Source organism: Doryrhamphus excisus, linkage group LG11 (genome assembly GCF_037039965.1).
Source record: "Doryrhamphus excisus strain RoL-2023G ecotype Guam linkage group LG11, RoL_Dexc_Guam_v1.1, whole genome shotgun sequence".
Classification (NCBI taxonomy): Eukaryota; Metazoa; Chordata; class Actinopteri; order Syngnathiformes; family Syngnathidae; genus Doryrhamphus; species Doryrhamphus excisus.
In genome coordinates, this window is record NC_136367.1 from 10,680,977 (window position 1) to 10,701,877 (window position 20,901).

The following is a 20,901-nucleotide window of genomic DNA, read 5'->3' on the forward strand; positions in this document are numbered from 1 at the left end:
TCTAAGGTTTCTAGTTACTTTCTATTCAGATTTAAACGTATTTTGTATGATTTTTTAGTACACGGGCCCAAGGGTACCTGAATTTCTTCTAGAAGCAAACAAGCAGCAAAAGTGCATGACAGGAATGTTCCAATCTCCAAGGGGAATTAAATAACGTCCCTCCTGGAAAGTCCTCTCTAGCTGCTTCCTCGTGAAGACCTCCATCATGTTGCGGCGTCTCTCGCATTATCCCGGCAGGCGGCGTCCGTATTGATTTTCCCATCAAGCACTTCTTCCTCCTGCGGCTGCGTCACATGGCTGTCAGCGTGTGGCGGAGCGTCGTGTCATATTTCAGCTGCAGCCGTCTCCTTCCTCACCAAAACATCAGCTGATTCCTGAAGCTGAGAGAAAACGTGGCGATGGGAATGGGAATGGGGGGGTGGAAGATGACACACATTCCAGCATCTTCTGTCTTTATTTCTGCGGCCATATAAACAAGCCGTGGAAATGAGGTCACGTGACCCACTGCATTATTTACTTACTGAGCTTCCAGCATCCTGCAGACTGACCTATTTTCGTCATTTCCACGCATCTTCTGTCCTGAAGTGGGGGCGGGGCTTAATGGTCAGGTGGCCAGTCAGCTTCATTGTGATCTTTTTTATCTTCCTGACCTCATCAACACTACTTCAACAACGGCGTCCATGTTGGCGTCCTCATGACTTCACCCCGCCTGTTACCATAGAGACGTCATTCCCTCTCTTCCTTCCTGCGGTGCCTTAGAATGCTCACACATTCTTAGATGCTGCCATCTTGGATCCGCCTGAGTGACAGACCCTTGACCCTTGACCTCTCACCTCTAACCTTACTACCCAAACTGGAGCAAAATCTTCACCTCGTCACAACATCATCCTCATCTTTACTATACACCGTGACATCCTCCTCATCCTCATCTTTACTATACACCGTGACATCCTCCTCATCCTCATCTTTACTATACACCGTGACATCCTCCTCATCCTCATCTTTATTATACACCGTGACATCCTCCTCATCCTCATCTTTATTATACACCATGACATCCTCCTCATCCTCATCTTTACTATACACCGTGACATCCTCCTCATCCTCATCTTTACTATACGCCGTGACATCCTCCTCATCCTCATCTTTATTATACACCGTGACATCCTCCTCATCCTCATCTTTATTATACACCGTGACATCCTCCTCATCCTCATCTTTATTATACACCATGACATCCTCCTCATCCTCATCTTTACTATACACCATGACATCCTCCTCATCCTCATCTTTACTATACACCATGACATCCTCCTCATCCTCATCTTTACTATACACCGTGACATCCTCCTCATCCTCATCTTTATTATACACCGTGACATCCTCCTCATCCTCATCTTTACTATACACCGTGACATCCTCCTCATCCTCATCTTTACTATACACCGTGACATCCTCATCTTTACATCTTTACTATACACCGTGACATCCTCCTCATCTTTACATCTTTACTATACACCGTGACATCCTCCTCATCCTCATCTTTACTATACACCGTGACATCCTCCTCATCCTCATCTTTATTATACACCATGACATCCTCCTCATCCTCATCTTTATTATACACCGTGACATCCTCCTCATCCTCATCTTTATTATACACCGTGACATCCTCCTCATCTTCATCTTTATTATACACCATGACATCCTCCTCATCCTCATCTTTATTATACACCATGACATCCTCCTCATCCTCATCTTTATTATACACCATGACATCCTCCTCATCCTCATCTTTATTATACACATGACATCCTCCTCATCCTCATCTTCATTATACACCGTGACATCCTCCTCATCCTCATCTTCATTATACGCCGTGACATCCTCCTCATCCTCATCTTTATTATACACCGTGACATCCTCCTCATCCTCATCTTTATTATACATCGTGACATCCTCCTCATCCTCATCTTTATTATACGCCGTGACATCCTCCTCATCCTCATCTTCATTATACGCCGTGACATCCTCCTCATCCTCATCTTCATTATACGCCGTGACATCCTCCTCATCCTCATCTTCATTATACACCGTGACATCCTCCTCATCCTCATCTTTACTATACACCGTGACATCCTCCTCATCCTCATCTTTACTATACACCGTGACATCCTCCTCATCCTCATCTTTACTATACACCGTGACATCCTCCTCATCCTCATCTTTATTACCATCATTCTCATCAGCGTCATCCTAATTACCTTCTTCATTCTAATGGTCATCCAGCTCATTATTCTCATCATTCTATCCTGGTGGTGCAATGATACAGGTTCGATTCCTGGCCAGGGTTGCATCAGAAAGGGCACCCGGGGTTAGACACTAAGCCATTCATACGACTCCATCCTCATCATCAGCATCCTAGTTAAGATTCTCCTTATTCTCATCATCAGTATTCTAATTAATACTTTAATCATCATCATCATTATCCTAATTAATACTTTCATCATCATCATCATTATCCTAATTAATACTTTCATCATCATCATCATTATCCTAATTAATACTTTCATCATCATCATTATCCTAATTAATACTTTCATCATCATCAACATTATCCTAATCAATACTTTCATCATCCTCATCATCATTATCCTAATCAATACTTTCATCATCATCATCATCATTATCCTAATTATAACTTCATCATCCTCATCATCATTATCCTAATCAATACTTTCATCATCCTCATCAACATTATCCTAATAAAAACTTTCATCATCTTCATAACATTAATTAAAACTAATTAAAACTTTCAACATTATCCTAATTAACATTCCACCTCCTCCAGAATTACAAACAGAACATTACAGAATTTACTCTTAAATGAGAATCTCACAGAATTGACATATTAGGAAATATCTTTACAGAATTTCTTCACAAACATGAACCCCCCCCCCAAACCAAACATGTCAAAGCGGCTACTGGAAACACCGGATAAGTCGGCCAAAAAACGTACTCGCCAGCGATCCTGATGGATGTTGTCTGACTTAGCTTAGTTTATATAGTTTTAATAAAGCAGTTGGAATTGGATCAGGAAGTACGTCTTCCTTAACCACAAGTTTTTGTGTTTTTGTATTTAATGAATGGCCATTTTATTCACGGACATAAAAAGTAGCCATCCAGGTGGTAAAATTAGTCTAAAAAGTAAAAAAAAACAGATTTTATACATTATCAATGTCATCATTAACATGTCATGTACCCCCCCCACACACACACTTTTGGTGTGACTTTTGGGGTGTTGGATGTTGCAGGGTTTTGGTGAGGGTGGTGATGTCATCCTTGGGGCAGCAGGGAGGCACGTTTGGAGACGTGGTTGGTATTGCTGTCAGATTGCATCATTGCAGGACTCAGACGCTCCTTGTCTTCACTCTCTGGCGCTTGGCACCGCTGGAGGGGGGCTGGAGGGGGCCTGGCGGGGGTCTAGAGGGGAGCAATAGTTTGTTTGAAGCGAATGCAGCGGAAATGAGGGCTGTGGTGTAATCAATCATCTGAAAGAAGACCATTCGATGAGATGGTCAGCGTCTCGTGTCCCGCCCATCTCCACGCCCATCTCCACGCCCATCTCCACGCCATACCCATCAAGTCGCCAGCTATCACCGCCAGGTGTCCTCCACACGTCCAAGCTCTGAAAGTCTTTGCCTGATGTACGAAGGTCGGGAAGCGCGTGATGGATGCCCTGATGCTGCGTCAGCAATGTTAGTGCTGAGGTTCCCTGCTGACGCTTGAAAGCGTTCTGGCGCTGGTACCAGTAGGTCAGAGAAGGAGGTGGGCGATGAATTCCATCTGTGTCTTTCTCTCTGGAATCTTCCTCAGAGTTCCTTCATCGTTGCGGCGGGAATGTTAACGACAGCGCTCTGGCCCGTTTGCCGCTGACGTTTTCTGGCGCGTCAGACCTTTGGCGCCCTGTTTGACGAGCTGGAAGTGGCGCAGAGTCCGGTGGGCCGCCGGCCTGCCAGGAAGCGCTCATGATTTGTGGTCCTGTGAGCAACGACGTGTCACGGAGGCAGAACCCTCGCCACGCCACCTCGCCATCTGTTCACGGAAAGTTGGACACAGCAGGAAGTGAACATCTCAGCTGTAGGAATGTTGGAGCAAAGTGGACCTGGATCAGTCACATGACGTGGGATCAGGCAGGGACACAGTCTTCTTCAGGCTCTGCCGCTCGCCGTGGAGCAACGCCGCACCCCAACCATCTTGTCGGGAAAGACGGTTGGTGGTTTGGAGATCTGCCAGGTGGCGTTTTTACATATGGAAATAAACCTGTCGTGTCAGACGGGTGCGGCAAGGCGTTCCAGTGTCTGAGGCACACGGGGGGGGTTTACTATTTACTTTGTTCAGGTGTTCGTGTTGAAAATAACTGTCACTCTTTGGCAGCCTTAAAAGGGGCGGTACTAGACGGCGTGTTGATGGATAGACAGGGAATGGTCACTTCCATAAAAACATGTCCTCCATTGTTGTCCTTTCTTGACTTTCATTAATTGATTATGATATGATGTCATCAATCTGGTCCCGCCTACACACAAAACAAGGATTTCCACTCCCGGCTGCCGTGTCCTCCAGAGGACAGAACCTCGGTGGCGTCTCAAATGGAATACTTGAGTCCACCATTTTGAGCATTCATCCGGTCACTGCCTCCTGTACCAATGGAGACCTCCCTCCCTGTCCATGGAGCAACAAACAAGCTCAGACTGTGGGAAAGTCGTCCAAACAAAAGATTCTCCTGAGAAGAAGAAGTTGTCGGGTTGAACGTTGTCTCTGCGGAAAGAAAAAAAGGATTACGTATTTGGTCCTTTTGTCCCATCACTTTGAATGTGAGGAGAAAGTTGGGGTGTCTTCCTGCTCAAAGCTGACGTGTTGATGAAGATGGATGGTTGTGAACCCCCCCACCCCACCCACACTGATGATGCTTTCAGGTCTTTGTTGGGGCACAAAAAGGATGCTCCATTATTTCATCGTTTTCCCGTCTTAAGCCCAACAAGAACCCAATCAGAGTCGACGCTCGCCTTCAGTTGGGTTATCAATAGCATCATGTGACCGCTGCCCCAACTCGACTCCACAGTCCGCCTTGTCCCAGGAGTCTCACGTTACATTTTGTTTAGTTGGCTCTCACAACCAGGCAAGCGAGTCCGTAGGACCACACTCAGTCCTGGTCTTCCTACTAGAGCCAGGCTGATACAGGATTTATGGGCCTGAAAAAAGCCGTTCTGATATATCTATATATATATCTGATATATGGGATGATATCCAGTTAAAATGCATAGAATAGTCGCTTACTAAAATATTCCATAACTGCAGCCCGGATAACGGATATGACCAACCGCACGGATTAGGCGGGTTTAGATGCTAGCCATCCTTTTGCGTCATAACGTGTTTGAATACAAGACAGTGCAACTTCACTGCACAAGCTATGGCAGCTCGGGGGGGGGTCACAAAAGACATCTCGGCTTTTTGTGGACCACTTGCGCTGTTTGGTTTCAAATTGACTCCACCGATCAAAAGCCTCCTTAGGGAAGGCTGTGCTGCACATCCACGTTGGAACTGTGGCATTCAACTATCGCCTTTGTGCCCTCATTCACGTTCACGTCTGCTCGCTAACTGCTAGCATTCCGTGTTGCCCCCACCTCCACAAAGAAAAGATGCTTACTCTCTTTTGTGTTCATTTAGCCAATGCATACAGGCACATGCCCAGCGAAGCCTCATGTCATCCAGCCTGTGTACCACAGAGAGATGGAGCAATTTATCCAGGACTCATAATTACCGACATGTTTTTTTTAGCCTTTGATAAATCCATATATCTATTATCGTGACAGACCTACTGACATGATAGCATGATAGCATCGCTCTTATAGCCTTATTACAATTACACAAACATGTGGCACAATTCCCCACAAAAGTACCTTGAAAGACCAGAAAAGACCTTGAGACAAGCTAAGTTCAGTCAGATGCTAAATAAGACGGACAAGCAGGGCCTGTGTCAATTCAGAATGATCTGATTAGATTAGGGGATTATGGATCTGCAGGAAGACACACACACACACACAAATACACACACATGCAAAGCAAAGAGATAAAACTGTGACTAAAACAATATTAAAATAAAACATATTTGTCATACTGCTGTCATAGACGAGCTACTGCACTGCTAGCTGAAGATCAATGATAGGAATAATGCCGATGCACCTCCCTCCCTCAAGCCGAAGGAGGAGGAGCATCAGGAGCACAACAATACGACTCAACAGCTTTTACCCACAGGTTGTTAGGCTGCTGATGTCTGTTGCCCCCCCCCCCCACACACACACCACTGCCCTCCCCCCTCACCATGGAGGGGTGAATACTCATACACTCCTGCCCCCTCACATGGACAGGTACATTTTTTGGTAATGGTAATGGTAATGGTTTTATGTCATTTGAACATGCATCAGATTACAATTGAGTGCATCCCATAATCAGTTCCCAGTTCCACATGTCCAAAAGGAGTAGGAAGAAGCAAAGCTTATTAAATCCTACCCCTCCATCTGGTACTTTTACAATCACTAACTGTTACATTTGTTCACTTCCTGCTTTCCATAATACCATAATTCCATCAAACTTCCATTTTTTAAATAATGCACCTCATACTTCGGTACGAGGATATGGTACATATGATATGAGCATCCAATGCCATAATGGGTACCATAGTAAGTGTCAATATAGTGATATATATAGCACATCATGACTGGTTCAAGACTCTTCATCCTTGTATTTAGCAAACATCAACTGCTTGTATTGTTTCTTGAATTGGCTCATCGTTGTGCATTGTTTGATTTCCTTACTCAATCCATTCCATAGTTTGATTCCACATACTGAAATGCTATGGCTAGCATAACGTAGTCCTAGCATAGAAGTGTTTCAAATGTACTTCTTCCCTGAGATCATATTTCTCCTCTCTTGTAGAGAAGTATTGGATGACATTTTTAGCTCATTGCTTATTTTTAGCCTTATGCATTATTTTAGCTGTTTGAAGATGAACTATATCAGCATATTAATTAGTTAGTTTATTTTATATGTGTATGTTGTTATATTTTATATTTATTTATATTTTATATTTATATTTCGTGGCTGAACTGGGCCAAACTGGCCAGTGTTTCCTTTCTGACATTGTCGTGACCAAGAATCAGTGAACCGTCTCCGCTCGTTCTTGTGGACCCAATCTGGTGCATGGTGTCTATATTGTCATCGTCAAGTAGGTGTACAATGATAGGAATGAATTTGGAATAGTACTACATTATCAACATTTACACAATAAGGAACAGGTACACTGTGTACACAGTATACTTATTAAAGTGTACCGATGCAAGTATTTCATTTGAGACACAGCAATAGCCACCTTGTGAATAAAAATCTGATAAAAATAATAGAATAGAATAGAATAAAAGATCTTCGGCTGCCTTGGCTAGCAAGCCAGTCAGTATCCACGTATACATGGAGCCAAATATTCCAATTGCATTGGGTTTGTTTGCTCAAACGGAAAGAATGTAACCTTTGTATACACCTCATTCCCAAAGAAAAGTGCCAATCCCAAAGAACGTATAATCGGTTTCCCAGCAGTGGTATTCCTTTCCCCATTCCGATTGAGGTATCTTGTACCCGCCCAAACAGAAAGCTGTCAGGGTGCCTTCTTCTTCGTGGTGTTTTTCTTCTTCTGTTGTTTATTGGCGGTTGGCAAGCAGCTTTGGTGTGCATTAGCGCCATCTGTGGAACAGAATCTAAACCCTTCTATACGCCATTCACAAGTCCACTTTTATTAAAAAAGAAAATATATATCTATATAAAACATGTCCTGAGTTTAATTATAAAATATTAGCAAGTCAACTTTCCATCTCTTTCGCTCACATGAGGACCAATCAGTATCGTTGACCGGCCAATGAGCGGACAGGTTGCTATTCAGTACGCTCTCACAGGTAAACATGGAAGAAAAAAGTGTAATATTACTTGTAGTATTTGTTGTATTCTGTTGGTAGAACTGATAAAGTTTATAAGATATTGTTTTAAACTTGGGCCGCACGATGGACGAGTGGTTAGCATGTAGGCCGCACAGTCAGGAGGTCGGGAAGACTTGCGTTCGTATCTCTGCTTGGCCATCTCTGTGTGGAGTTTGCATGTTCTCCCCGTGCATGCGTGGGTTTTCTCCGGGTACTCCGGTTTCCTCCCACATTCCAAAAACATGCTAGGTTAATTGGCCACTCCAAATTGTCCATAGGTATGAATGTGAGTGTGAATGGTTGTTTGTTTATATGTGCCCTGTGATTGGCTGGCCACCAGTCCAGGGCGGACCCTGCTGTTGATTTGGACCAGAACCAGTCATGCTGCTTGGTGCTGAACCAAGACACAACGTAGGAAGTAGGACGACGTGTTTGAACAAGGGTTGATTGTCAACTATGGGTTGACTTTATTCTGCAGTCATTGAAATAAATTGTGTTTATTTATTACAAAGATGCGACTGTTTGGGCATGAATAAAGATGTTTATTAGGTCCGTGCTTAGCAACCAGCTGTTGCCGCGGGTAACAAGAGAGAGAGGTTGACATGGCGTGAAAAGACCACATGATTTGACAACTAAATGTCTTCTTTGTTGACGATTTCCAGCCTTTCTCTTCACCTTTCATACGCTTCGGGTTTTTATCAGCAAATCAGATTTCTCAGATTTTTTTGCTGTGTCAGCAACCGTAGAGTCCAAAAAGCCAACTGTGTGCACCAAAAGTCACAAGTTGGGCAGAAAAAACTCCACACAAAATCGACAACTGGCTTGGACCCGTAGGTCACATGACACCGGCCCTTCTGGACTCCACTTCCCATCATTCCCTTGTGACGTCTATTGGAGGGAAGAGGTGTTCTCTGCTTGGTTGAGCCATCAGCTGTTATCACGTGTACACGCGACCAGCATCATTGGTGTCACGTGTTGTCCCAGCGAAGTTTGCGGTCAGAAAGGAGACGTGACTCTCAGCCGGATGAACGCCTGATCTACACGCTTGATCTACACGCTTGATCTACACGCCTGATCTAAACGCCTGATCTAAACGCCTGATCTAAACGCCTGATGTGCCGTGTGACGTTCACAGTTACCCGCTGTTTGATGGCCCACAAAGGATGCTTGGTTAGACACACACTGAAGCTCAACCAAGGAGACGGCTTCTGTTTTAGGATGGAGGAATGTGTGTGTGTGTGCGTGTGTGCGTGTGTGTGTGTGTGTGTGCAAAGGAATGATTTTGTATATTTTTGTACTTTGAGTGTGTGTTTGTAGACGAGGAATGTGCTCACTGACGACCAGCAACAGATGCCTTGCTTCAGGCCAGGCCAACATCTGTGTGTGTGTGTGTGTGTGTACGTGTGTGTGTCCCACAAGGAAAGGCAGGACGTGTGTAAGCCACAGCAATGCTCATAAAAGTGGGAATGATGGGGCGACTCTTGATGCCACTTGTAGAAGGTCCCAGCAATAAGAGCAGTGTGTTTTCATTCATTCAGTCATTGGGGGCAGCTTTCATGGGGGGGGGAGTATGTCCTTCCTGTGTGTGTGGGGGGGGGGGGGGGGGGCAACAATGAGAGCTTCCTTATCAAATGAAATCAAAACGTTTTCTGCCAACACCTACAGTAATTGAATAAAAATAAACTGGATTATAAAAGTGCTTTCAGGAAAGTGTACCAAAATACTATTACTTTGTACAGTACTCACAGTAGTAGTAGTAGTACTCCCAAATCCATGACAAGAGATCTGTCATTATCATTTATAAGTCATTTTCTTATCATTGCAAGCCCAACCCTAATGTCTAATTTATCGGGCTGTCACAAGATCTCATGTCATTAAAACGTGATTTCTCATTCACAAAAAGTGTCTCATGGGAACTTCATCATTTTTAATATATTGCCGTGTGCCTGCATGTTTGTTTCCCGCCTTCACAAAGGGGCCAGCAGAGGATTCACTGTGAATTGGTTTGCTCCATAGAACAACGGCATGAACGAAGCGAGCCCTTTTGTCAGTCATGGAGGCTCTTTGTCTCGGTGGGTGGAGGCGGGGCTGCTAGCATGCACACAGCAGTACAGAAGAGTGAACCATAGTACAAAAGAAATTGTCATATTAAAATATTGTCATGGGCTGCACGGCGGACGAGTGGTTAGCGTGCGGGCCTCACAGCTAGGAGACCCAAGTTCAATTCTACCCACGGCCATCTCTGTGTGGAGTTTGCATGTTCTCCCCGTGCATGCGTGGGTTTTCTCCAGGTACTGCGGTTTCCTCCCACATTCCAAAAACATGCTAGGTTAATTGGCCACTCCAAATTGTCCATAGGTATGAATGTGAGTGTGAATGGTTGTTTGTGTATATGTGCCTTGTGATTGGCTGGCCACCAGTCCAGGGTGGACCCCGCTTCTCGCCCAAAGACAACAACTTTTCATTGTACTTGTCTTAAGAGCAACGTTCTTGTATATCCAAACTTGTGTGTCGTCTGGCCTAAATTGAGTGTCTCATGACACGCCCACTAATTTCAGTTTACTTTTCACTGTCACATTCGTTTTCTTTGATGCATTCCAAAAAGTGTCCTTCAGCATTGGGAGACATTGAAGGGAGAAAAGTCCACTAAGTTTTGTTCTGTTGTCCTTTAGTGTTGCGAGTATTCTTCCACTTCCACGTTATTGTTCCTTTGGTCTGCGGTCCAGTGGTTGGGGACCTGTGGTCTACATGGTCCTTATTGTGAAAGTGGTCTAAACGGCTGCCATGGTGATGTACATCAGCATAGAACTATGTGATGATGTAGTGAAGTCCAATGAATAAAGGTTGGTGGCCATCTTTGCTGGCATCACACGCGTTCATTCCTTCATTTGTTCTTCTTTTATTATGAAGTCCCAGCAATGCAAAGTGCCACTTGGACTGTGGAACAGATGTCTACTTGTGGATCATGGATTGGCTCAAAGACATGACATCACACATCATTGTGTGCGTGTGTGCATGTGTGTGTGTGTGTGTGTGTGTGAGAGAGAGAGATAAAGGGGGCACACAGCTCTCTTTGTACTTGTGAGTTGCCAGTGTGTTGGTATCTATGACTACCTCTTCAACACACACACACTAGCCATTGTATGTCACATCAAATAGCACACATGTGCATGCATATGTACACATGCTAACAACAGCCATCTTCTTCTCTGCGTGTGAGTGTCCCTTTTAGAGGCAATGGACACCTACACAAATGTTGGGGGATCATCCCTAGCATGAAGTGAAGCTTTAGTGTAAACAATAATAAGTCTTAACTGCCAGTCTAACTTCATGACAACATCAAGTTTAAATTACACTTCAACTAATCAATGACGTCCTCACACACACAGCAACAGTATTCAGTCATGCATTCCTGCTGAGGACAGTGGGGCTGATTGTTCGAGCCTCAGCTGTGCATGAAGGACACACACACACACACACATGTATGGCCACTTTATCTTGTGAGGACCACAAACCTGATCCAGATTTTTTAGCTTCTGATTCGATTAAAAAAAAAAAAAGAATCTTTTGTTACAAACATAAATTTGTGAAATTGAATATGGTTATGGAAAATAACTTGGGTCTAATGGCCGTGCTTGTGATGAGGAAGATGTAGTCACAAGCCACATTTACATGAGGACTTTTTTTCTTTCCCAATCAAATCTTTCCGAATGACCTTTCCAAAAGCAATGGTATACATGGAAAGGAATATTCCAATCTTCTATCTACATGCGCCGCTATAATCAACCAGAATAGTCAATGGGGCATGCCCAGTAAAACGTAAACACCAACATCATGTGATACCGACTTCCTAGAGTTTTTCTTTCACTTGTTGGAATAACTCCATATTGCCAGTTTTTCCTTCATCCAGTCTTGAAATTTAGTTTGGATCAAAAACAAACTTTCTGCAGCAGGCCAGTGCCGATTGCTGGCCTCCATTTTTTTTAATCGAAGAACGTCCCGAGCTGCACTGGAGCGAGCGTGAGAAATGGTCACACTAAAAAGATGGTTTGATGATAATAGATTGTCCTTGAACCTAAGTAAAAATAAAATGAACGAATGAAAATGAACTAAAACAAAAATACATTTTTGATTTTTGTGATTGTAAAAGAACCAGATGGAGGGGTAGGATTTAATAAGCTTTGCTTCTTCCTACTCCTTTTGGACATGTGGAACTGGGAACTGATTATGGGATGCACTCAATTGTAATCTGATGCATGTTCAAATGAAATAAAACCATTACCATTACCATTACCATTACCATTACCATTTTAAACAATAATTGAAGGATTAGCAACTGCATAGTAATATGCACTTTATACCATTCTGTGTTCTGAAAGCGACTAATCTTCATCTTCATGTCTTGAGACTAAAGACCATGGACTCCAAGTTCTGGATTTCACCTCCAAATGTTTCTTCCTCCTTCAAACACAAACATTGACACAAATCTTTGTTGTCATCATATTTTCTCTTTATTATAACGACCATGTGTCTTACAGTGTGCTTATGAGCACGGTTGATCAATCTATTTGTGGCGGTCCAAATTTATTTGTGGCAGAAATGAATGTGTGGGGAAACGCTGCTAAATTTACACTCTGATTACTCTACATTCTACTGTAGCATGGACCTTATTTGGCGTCAGCATGATAGAAATATGAATATGAACCATGAATTGTCAGAAAGTGTTGCGTTTTAATGAGGATGATTATCGTTGTTGCTGACATAACGCTGATGTTGGCACTCTGAACGCTCTGCTAATGACTTTCTTAATGAGGTAACTAACTGCTAATTGACTCTGCACACGGCCAGGCTGCTTCTTTCCTTTCTGGTGTTGCTGAAGCCACCGTCCCGCTCGTCACAAAATGAAACGAATATGAGACCTCAATGTCACCATCATTATTGTTCCTTCCCTAACTTCCTTTCTTCCTTCCTCTGGACTTTGCAGTAACAAATGAGTACAATGTGTGTGTGTGTGTGTGTGTGTGACAAACACACAAGCAGTGTGTTGCTACAAATAGAAGTGTGAGGGTGACATGTTAACATCATGTGACATTCACCATCAATGATGTCAACATTGTACACACGTGGAAGTACTTACAGTTGTTAACGTTTCCTAATTTTACGACCTGACCTTGTTGGCCGCTCCAAGCGGACACTTGCGCCGGGTCAGCCAATCAAAAATGCATTGGACGTCAGCCGCCATTTCAATGTTGTTTTGTTAGCGTGACGATTTCAATCCTTTCTGACATTTTGTGGTCTCACCGGGAAAAAGAAAAAAGACTTGTTAGTCATCACTCGTTCGGCAGCGAGTAGCGACATTCTTTCTTTCTGAGCCAATAGTGTTCTAGTCGGCACTCAGCTCTCTGCTCGTCTGTCAGCATCCCACCACCTGTGCCCACCACTCATCACTCTTGGCCCACTTCCACTGTGGTGAACGGATCTGGAGTTGAACCGGTGTTGGCCATGAACAGGCTCTACACCAAATTCATCCTCCATTGTCCTGGGGAGATGTGTTGTTACTCACAAGGGGTACGCCTCCGATCAGGAAATAACGAAACGCAGATCACTGTGACAAAAGGCATTTTAAACAAAGTCCAGATGAAAACAAGGACTTTCCTGAAGCTTTTCTTTCCAATCGTCTTTGAATCTTCTTTCAGAATTTGACAAACTACCTCATCAACCAATCATAAAAAACAGCCATTAGGCTTTCGCCTAGGATTTTTTGAAGCTGTGGTGGTGGGCTGCATGGGACACGGTGCCGGTTTCCTCCCACCTTCCAAAATCATGAAGTTGTTAGCGTCATTGGGAAGTCTAACGAAATTGGGTATGAATGAGAGTGTGAATGTTTGTTAGTCTATATGTGCCCTGCGATTGGCTGGCATACCCCGCCTCTCACCTGAGGTCAGCTGGGATAGGCTCCAGCCTACCCCCGCAACCCAGTGAGGAGGGAAAAAAGTACTGTATAAGTCTTTGGTACAAGTGAGCAATATGAGTAATATGACAATATCCAAAGATGTGTATTTATGTACATCACAATGGTTGGTTGATGGAATTAATACACAGACATCTAGTCAGCCAGGTTAGCATCAGCACAAGTTAGATACAAAAACTGGTTTCTAAGTCAACTGGATCAGCCCCAGTGTGGGACTTCATTGTTAATCCTGCTTTTTTTTTTGGCAAAGCCAAATGGATTGTATTGAGGGTCCATCAGTGCACACTCTTGGGTTCTATGTCCGTGTACTACATTTTGCTGTACTTCTCAGTGGGAACACACTTATACACTCAGAGGACTTAGTGTTAGTATGCAAGTGCACCAATTGAGACACAACTGAGTGAACAAGTGAATATTGGCCCGTTCCTTCTTTCTCTCAGTGGAGTGTTTGCTATCTTTGGCGTGCCTTGTGGGTGAAACTAATGATGCTGCATTTTTGCATGACAGGGCGGTACGTTGTGGACCCAGCAACTTGAATTCAAGCTTAAAAGTAGCAAAGGAGTCAGTCGCATCCACCTTGATACAAACTTCCATGGTAATTGTATGAATAAGATTGCCATTAAGTCTCAGCCTGACCAAACGCTAATCTGGATTAGTTTAGCTTCGTTTTGGCAGGACGCCTTCCATACAAAGGCCTCAGAGCTTTCTGTTTGGGTGAAGCTAATTGTGCTGGAACGTGAGCTCAGTGTCACAACCTCACTAGATTGTTTCGTGTCAACCTCCAAATGATACATTTATATTTTGGTCAGTCTGCAAAGCGTACATTCCACTTAGCGACAACATAACGCTCACTCAGTCTGAGTGTTTCCCAGGCATCTGTTTATTTATTTTCTAGCCCCAAATTAGATTTAAATTTCTTTAGATTTGGGAATACCTGTTCCCCCTCCCTCACAAACACATCATGGGATATCCTTGTTGTTTCAACTTTGTACGGTAGACGACTGCTTTTGCCACATCTCATATGCACATACCACAGCTGACTTGTTTGCACATTGTAACACACTTATAACAATTATTATAATAATTATTATAATATTATTATTATTATAACAATTCATGGCCTTCATGAAGTTCTGTTGGCAAGTCGGTGGAGTGTCAGCTTTGTTTAGCAAGAACGCATCACACACACACACACACATACTTCATGACTTCATTACACTTTGTGCTTCTTAGGTGATTGGATTATAGTACTTTGCTTCCTGAGTGAAGTCTTTTCTTAACATTTTTATAGATTTGAGTGAAGTAGTCGTCGTGAAGTAGAAGGCCCACCTCCACCGGCCTTTTGTAAATAGAAGCCTTGGCGATACAAATACAGCTAAATATAATGTATTGTTATTAGCATGTATGGAGGACCCTCCACTGCCAGAACGTCTGCCTCGGAGAGGTCAAGGACCAGCCCCACCCTAAAAGAGACCCTTACTTTGCTTTTGGAACATGACCTCATTCAACAACCAATTGAATGTGTTGTAGCTTTTTGCTCCCTGAAGGTGTCCCAATACTTTCGTTGAGGAACAGAGTAGCGACTAAAGGAGGACTTGGAGGAGAGAGACGAGTCGGTCCATAAAAGGAGACGGTGAGGCGGCAGCAGCAGAGAATGGAGGTTGAAGAGAGAGAGAATTAAGAAAAGACAAAAGTAGGAGGACGAGGCTGGCCAAAGAAAACAAGAGATTAAGTATTTGCCTTTCAGCCAATCCACACGCAGCAAGTTCATCAGCTGACTGGCAAAAGTGTCACAGTTGGCATCGGACTTTTCTTGATATTTAAGCTCGCTAATCTTCCTAGCATTTAGTTTGCTTGGCTGCCATGTCCCTCCTCTCTCATACGGGCCGAAGTGTGATGTGGTCTAGTCGTGTCCATGCAGACCAGTCTCAGGAGGTCAGATGGAGGACACAAGGAGGACAGGAGGAGGAGGAGAGGACATGCCAGACGATGTGCGGCAAGAGACCTCTCCAGTGGGGAAGTGGGTAGGGCCCAATGTGTTAGTTGTGTTAGAATGTGTTGGAGACCACATGAAAGATTGATGGACATGACAGAAGGTTGTCTAACTGGTGGTGCTGTTGCTGGGTGGAGCTTAGCCTTTAGTAGGTCGACACATTTAAGACCTCTAATGTCGCATTTTGGCCGATATGAAGCAGAAAAATTGCTACTCGTCTTCTGCTGACTCTACTTCCTGTTCCTCCAGTTGGATGTTGGAAATATTTTGTTGTCCACGTGGCACAGAACCAATAATTTGACATTTTATGTATTAGGGCTGTCAAAAATAGCACATTAATGCCTGATATGAATCTAAAATCTTAAAGGGGACCTACTATGCTAATTTTTCGGCCCTTCGTATTGAGTTGTGGACGCCTATTAAGCAGCGACAACACGACAACCAGGATTTTGTGCTTCCTGTGAAAACGGTCTGTTTTAATGTATTCCACCCGTAGCCCGCCTCCAGGCACGACCACTTGGCTGTGGTTGGTCTAAGCGCTTAGACTTGCTTAGACTTGCGCTTAGACTTGCGGTGTTGTGCCGTTCGCTAGCTGCGAACCCAACTTTAGTGTCGTATAGGAGAATGATAATAAATGCAATTTATCTTTTTAAAATGTCCGCTTTTAACCGCTTTTTTAACTTTATGAATATTTGGAGTAGAGTATGAATGAGATGAATGAGGTATTAAATTACATTTCTAGTCATGCAATTTTACAAATGTCAAAATTGTGTAACAATGCTACTAATTGTGATGGTCTATTGGGAGATTGCAGCTATGCTATCTGTACATATAATGTTTACCTTACCAATATATAAATATTGGGTAATATTGTTGTGTATAATGTGTATGGTATATGTGCTATGTTAATATTTTGGAGTTACAGTTTTACTGAAAAACTTGAAATGACTTCAAAGACCAACCTTGTGTTCATATTGGAGGTGCCAAAATGAAAAGGGAATACATATGGAAATATTTTATAAAGAGAATCAATAATAAAAAAGAAATACAAAGTCCTATTATTTTTCCATTTTGTCATTGCATTTACCTGATGGCTCACCTGGCAAGTCAAGGGAATGGCTAAACCAAGATTAGCTTTCCAACGCTACTGGAATGCCAGGCGGTGCAGTAGAGGGCTGACTTTAGTCGGCAGAAGTGCCACACGTGTCAAACTCAGGCCCACGCTGCAGTTTCATCTGCCCGTGGAATTGTTTGGAAAATAGCGTTGAGTTGGCTCACCGTACGGACGTCATCAAACAAAGTGCTTACAGCGACTTGCATAATCAAGCAACTCCTCCCATATAAAATACTCCTCTGACATTTGAATTAGAAAAGTGGAAACAATGATGTGATGTAGCTCCGCCTTTTGTCAACGACCACACTGGTTTTTAAGGCCTATAGCACGTAGCACGTATCGCAGTGTTTCTCAATTCTTTTCTGTCATTCCCCCCTAAGGGAAAGAAATGTTTTCATCCGCCTCCCATCTGAAATTCTAGAGAAACTGATCATGTATTTTATTTTCCTGAACTTTACAGACTGAAACCAGTGAAAATGCAACAAAATGGGGAGACTTTATTTAAAAGACAAATTGAGTACTATAAATGTATACATGTTGGCAGGTCTGCACTAACATTGAAAGTATTCCCTGCCACTCATGCCCTGCAACCCCTGACAGTTCACCACGCCCTCTCCCAGGGGGCCCGCCCCATTATTTGAGAAGCACTGACAAGAATTGGGACACCACTTGATCCTCGTGAATCTGCATACCTCTGGTAAGATGAGGGGTAGAACTGGGATTCAGCCTTAGAAACATGCTGGCCTGTTGTTGTCGATGGAAGTCGGAACTACTACCAGCATGGGGGGTCCTGAGATTTACTTTGACTATTCCAGTTTCCAACTTCTTGTGGGTCTCCCACTACTTTAGTCAGTGGAGAATATTTCATGCAGTGGCTCTTCTCGTTCTCTCAGCTTGTTTAGTCCTTCCTGGTATATTCACATCTTCTCAGTAATCTCATCAAGGGTGAGGAGAGGGCCTCCTCAGCCATCTTAAAGGAGATGGCTTCCTCTTTTTGCACGTCTTATCGGGTCATGAAGAAGTGACACCCATCTTTTCTGTTCAGCTCAGATAAGTTATGGTTTTATTTCATTTGAACATGCATCAGATTCCAATTGAGTGCATCCCATAATCAGTTCCCAGTTCCACATGTCCAAAAGGAGTAGGAAGAAGCAAAGCTTATTAAATCCTACCCCTGCATCTGGTACTTTTACAATCAGTAACTGTTACATTTGTTCACTTCCTGCTTTCCTAATATAAATTATTTATGTATTTATTAAATTTTTTGTCACGTACCGAAGATTAAGTTAACCGGTTAGCAGGCTGTGCTAATGCTTATTTGGATTGGGAATGTTTGGCTCATGTGTGTTTTAGCATGGTAGCGTCCCTTGATGTCCACAGGATGTCTGCGTCCTGAGTTGTCCACCTTCTCAGTCCCCTCTTGCTATTTTTCCAGACATCCTGTTTCCACACGTGCCTGACACCTGTGTGCCACATCCTATGCACACACACACACACACAGACACACAAGAAGGCTAAACATCCTGAACATGAGTCTAATTGTGTGCAAGCTTTTGTTGCTTTAAAGCTGAGACATCTCACAAAAGTGGAGAAAAGTGGAGAGTGAAAAGTGAAAATGTGTGCATGCACGTTTAGTGGCGGTTGTTTAAAAAGTTGCTGTGTCGTCGTAAAGCTCTTCCTGGGCCCGAGCGGTGAACTGCAAGTGGGTCAAAGGTCAGTGTGATTTGACACCAAGCACGCTCAGTCTTTCACTCTTAAAATATCACAAGCCACAATCAACCTCCCTTTGTGTAAACATGCGTGTTTGGGCGTGGTCACGCCATCTTTACTTTCTCGTTGTTTGTACTGCCACTTATTAGACTCGCCTAGTGGCCATATACAGGAAGTGATTTGAAATAAGAGACCTCTCATTCAAAGCATCACCATACGCTTCCTCACATGCAGCAATCTTATCACATGTAGCAATCTTTTATCTATTTACACAGCTTCACTTCTTTTTACACTTGTATTCCACTTTCAAATGTTATTATGGACTTCATTGAACTTTTATGGTGGAAGCGATTAGTTCTATTTCCATTCTTTTCGATGGGAAGCCATTGTAATAAACAACATGGCTGCTGTCATCGCACCTCATCAAGCCACAATTGATGGTTGCTCTTCCAACAGATCACCTGGCATTGCTTTATAACACCAGCGTCACACAAACCACCAAAAAGTCCAAAGTGAGATGCGGTGCTAGAGAGAGCAAATAAAAAGTAAATGCAGCGCTCTCCCAGCTTCTATTTTTGTCCTCCATCTCTCTGCACAGTGGGGGCTTATGGGAGCAGCCCCATGCGGGACAAATCCATTTTGGAAATCCCAGAATCTTTTCACACACACGTACACACACACACACACACACATACATACACATACACACACAGAGGGTAGCAGCGAAGCAGGCGGGAGCCTCTCAGGCATTTAACTCATGTAGAGTATGTGATGAAACATGAGCCCCCTCCTCCGTGCGGAGCTGTTTGGATCCCAGCGACACCATTAGAATCAGAGAAGAGGGAAGTAAAGAAGAAACCAGTAATCTTCTTGTTTTTGTCGTCAACACAAGGTGAATCATGTCATCAAGTCCCCTTCGTTGAGCTTTAGCAGCTGGGCGCTAACCATGCTAATCACTCTGATACTACTGCAATGCAACATATATACAGTACATACTATATATATAAATATATATCTTATATGAGGAGAGAGTGGCTTGCATCTGTTTGGAGCGTTTGAGAGGGAAACTGTTTGTTTTTGTCCCATAAACTAAAATGTTCAACTCACAAACTTTTAATTTGAAAGGGTGTGTTCACTTTTTTCGTCTTTTGTGGTAGACTCTCAATGAAATTGCATTCATCTGTTTTGTGTAAGTTGGGATAAAATAGTTTTCATCTTTACACGCCTTTAAATGGAAACAACATGGTGCCTATGTGCGTATGCGTGTATGTGTGACCCACTTGACGACACACGGTAGAAATGTAATCTACAGTTGGAATGACAGAGGGTGGAGTGTCACAAGATCTCGGACAATTAAAATGTGACAAGATTTGTCCTTCAGAAAGCAACGTCTAATGGACGCTAATAAATGAATGAATCATAATGGATCATTTTGCCAGCCTCCAAATATTGCCATGTGCATGCGTGTCTGTTTTCCTTGTCTCTTGCCTCCAAATAGGCAAAGAAGAGGCTTCCTTCCCTCTGACCTTTGGTTTCATCACCTTGGTACGTTTGGTCCATAGAACAATGGCATGAACGGTGCAAGTTCTTTTGTCTGCCTGTTTGTCTCGGTTGTGGAGGCAACGTCGGTAGGATATACACAGCGTGCAGAAGGGTGTAGATGGCAAATATGAATTAATATTAATATTCATATTTTTAATTGTATTTTTCTTAAAAGTAATGTCAAAATCTAGTCTCATTCGCGGAGACGCAATCTCATTTATCCTCTCGTCTCATGAACGGAGTGTCTTGTGACCCCCCCTACATGAAGGTCATCTGAGGTGTTTAAGCAGCAGCTGTTGTATGTATGTGTGTGTGTGTATGTATGTATGTGTGTGTGTATGTATGTGTGTATGCGTGTGTGTATGTGTGTGTGTGTGTGTGTGTTGATGTCCACCCTCTGCTGCGTGAAAACGTTGCTTCAGGACCACTTGACACGCCTTAATTGTAACCTTTGAACTTTTTAAAAGAGTGCTTTTAATTAGTCTGAAGTGATGTTTGTTTCCATGGCAACAGTCATTACTTAGCATGCATACTTTTGTCCTTACTG

General features: G+C 43.2%; 1 protein-coding gene across 6 annotated transcripts in view; it reads left to right on the plus strand.

Moving 5' to 3' along the window:
• The window catches only part of dip2cb (DIP2 acetate--CoA ligase C (putative) b), a 58,534-nt gene that overhangs the window by 858 nt on the left and 36,775 nt on the right, over nt 1–20,901 (plus strand). Inside the window, exon 1 of one of the 6 annotated variants that reach the window (XM_078794738.1) lies at nt 15,454–16,015. The exons of 4 other annotated variants lie outside the window; for them this stretch is intronic. In XM_078794738.1, the coding sequence (XP_078650864.1) occupies nt 15,859–16,015 (157 nt within the window). In that variant the 5' untranslated portion in view covers nt 15,454–15,858. Of the gene's footprint in view, nt 1–15,453; nt 16,020–20,901 lie in introns of those variants that run through there. One more of the 6 variants, XM_078794739.1, reaches the window with a different exon arrangement.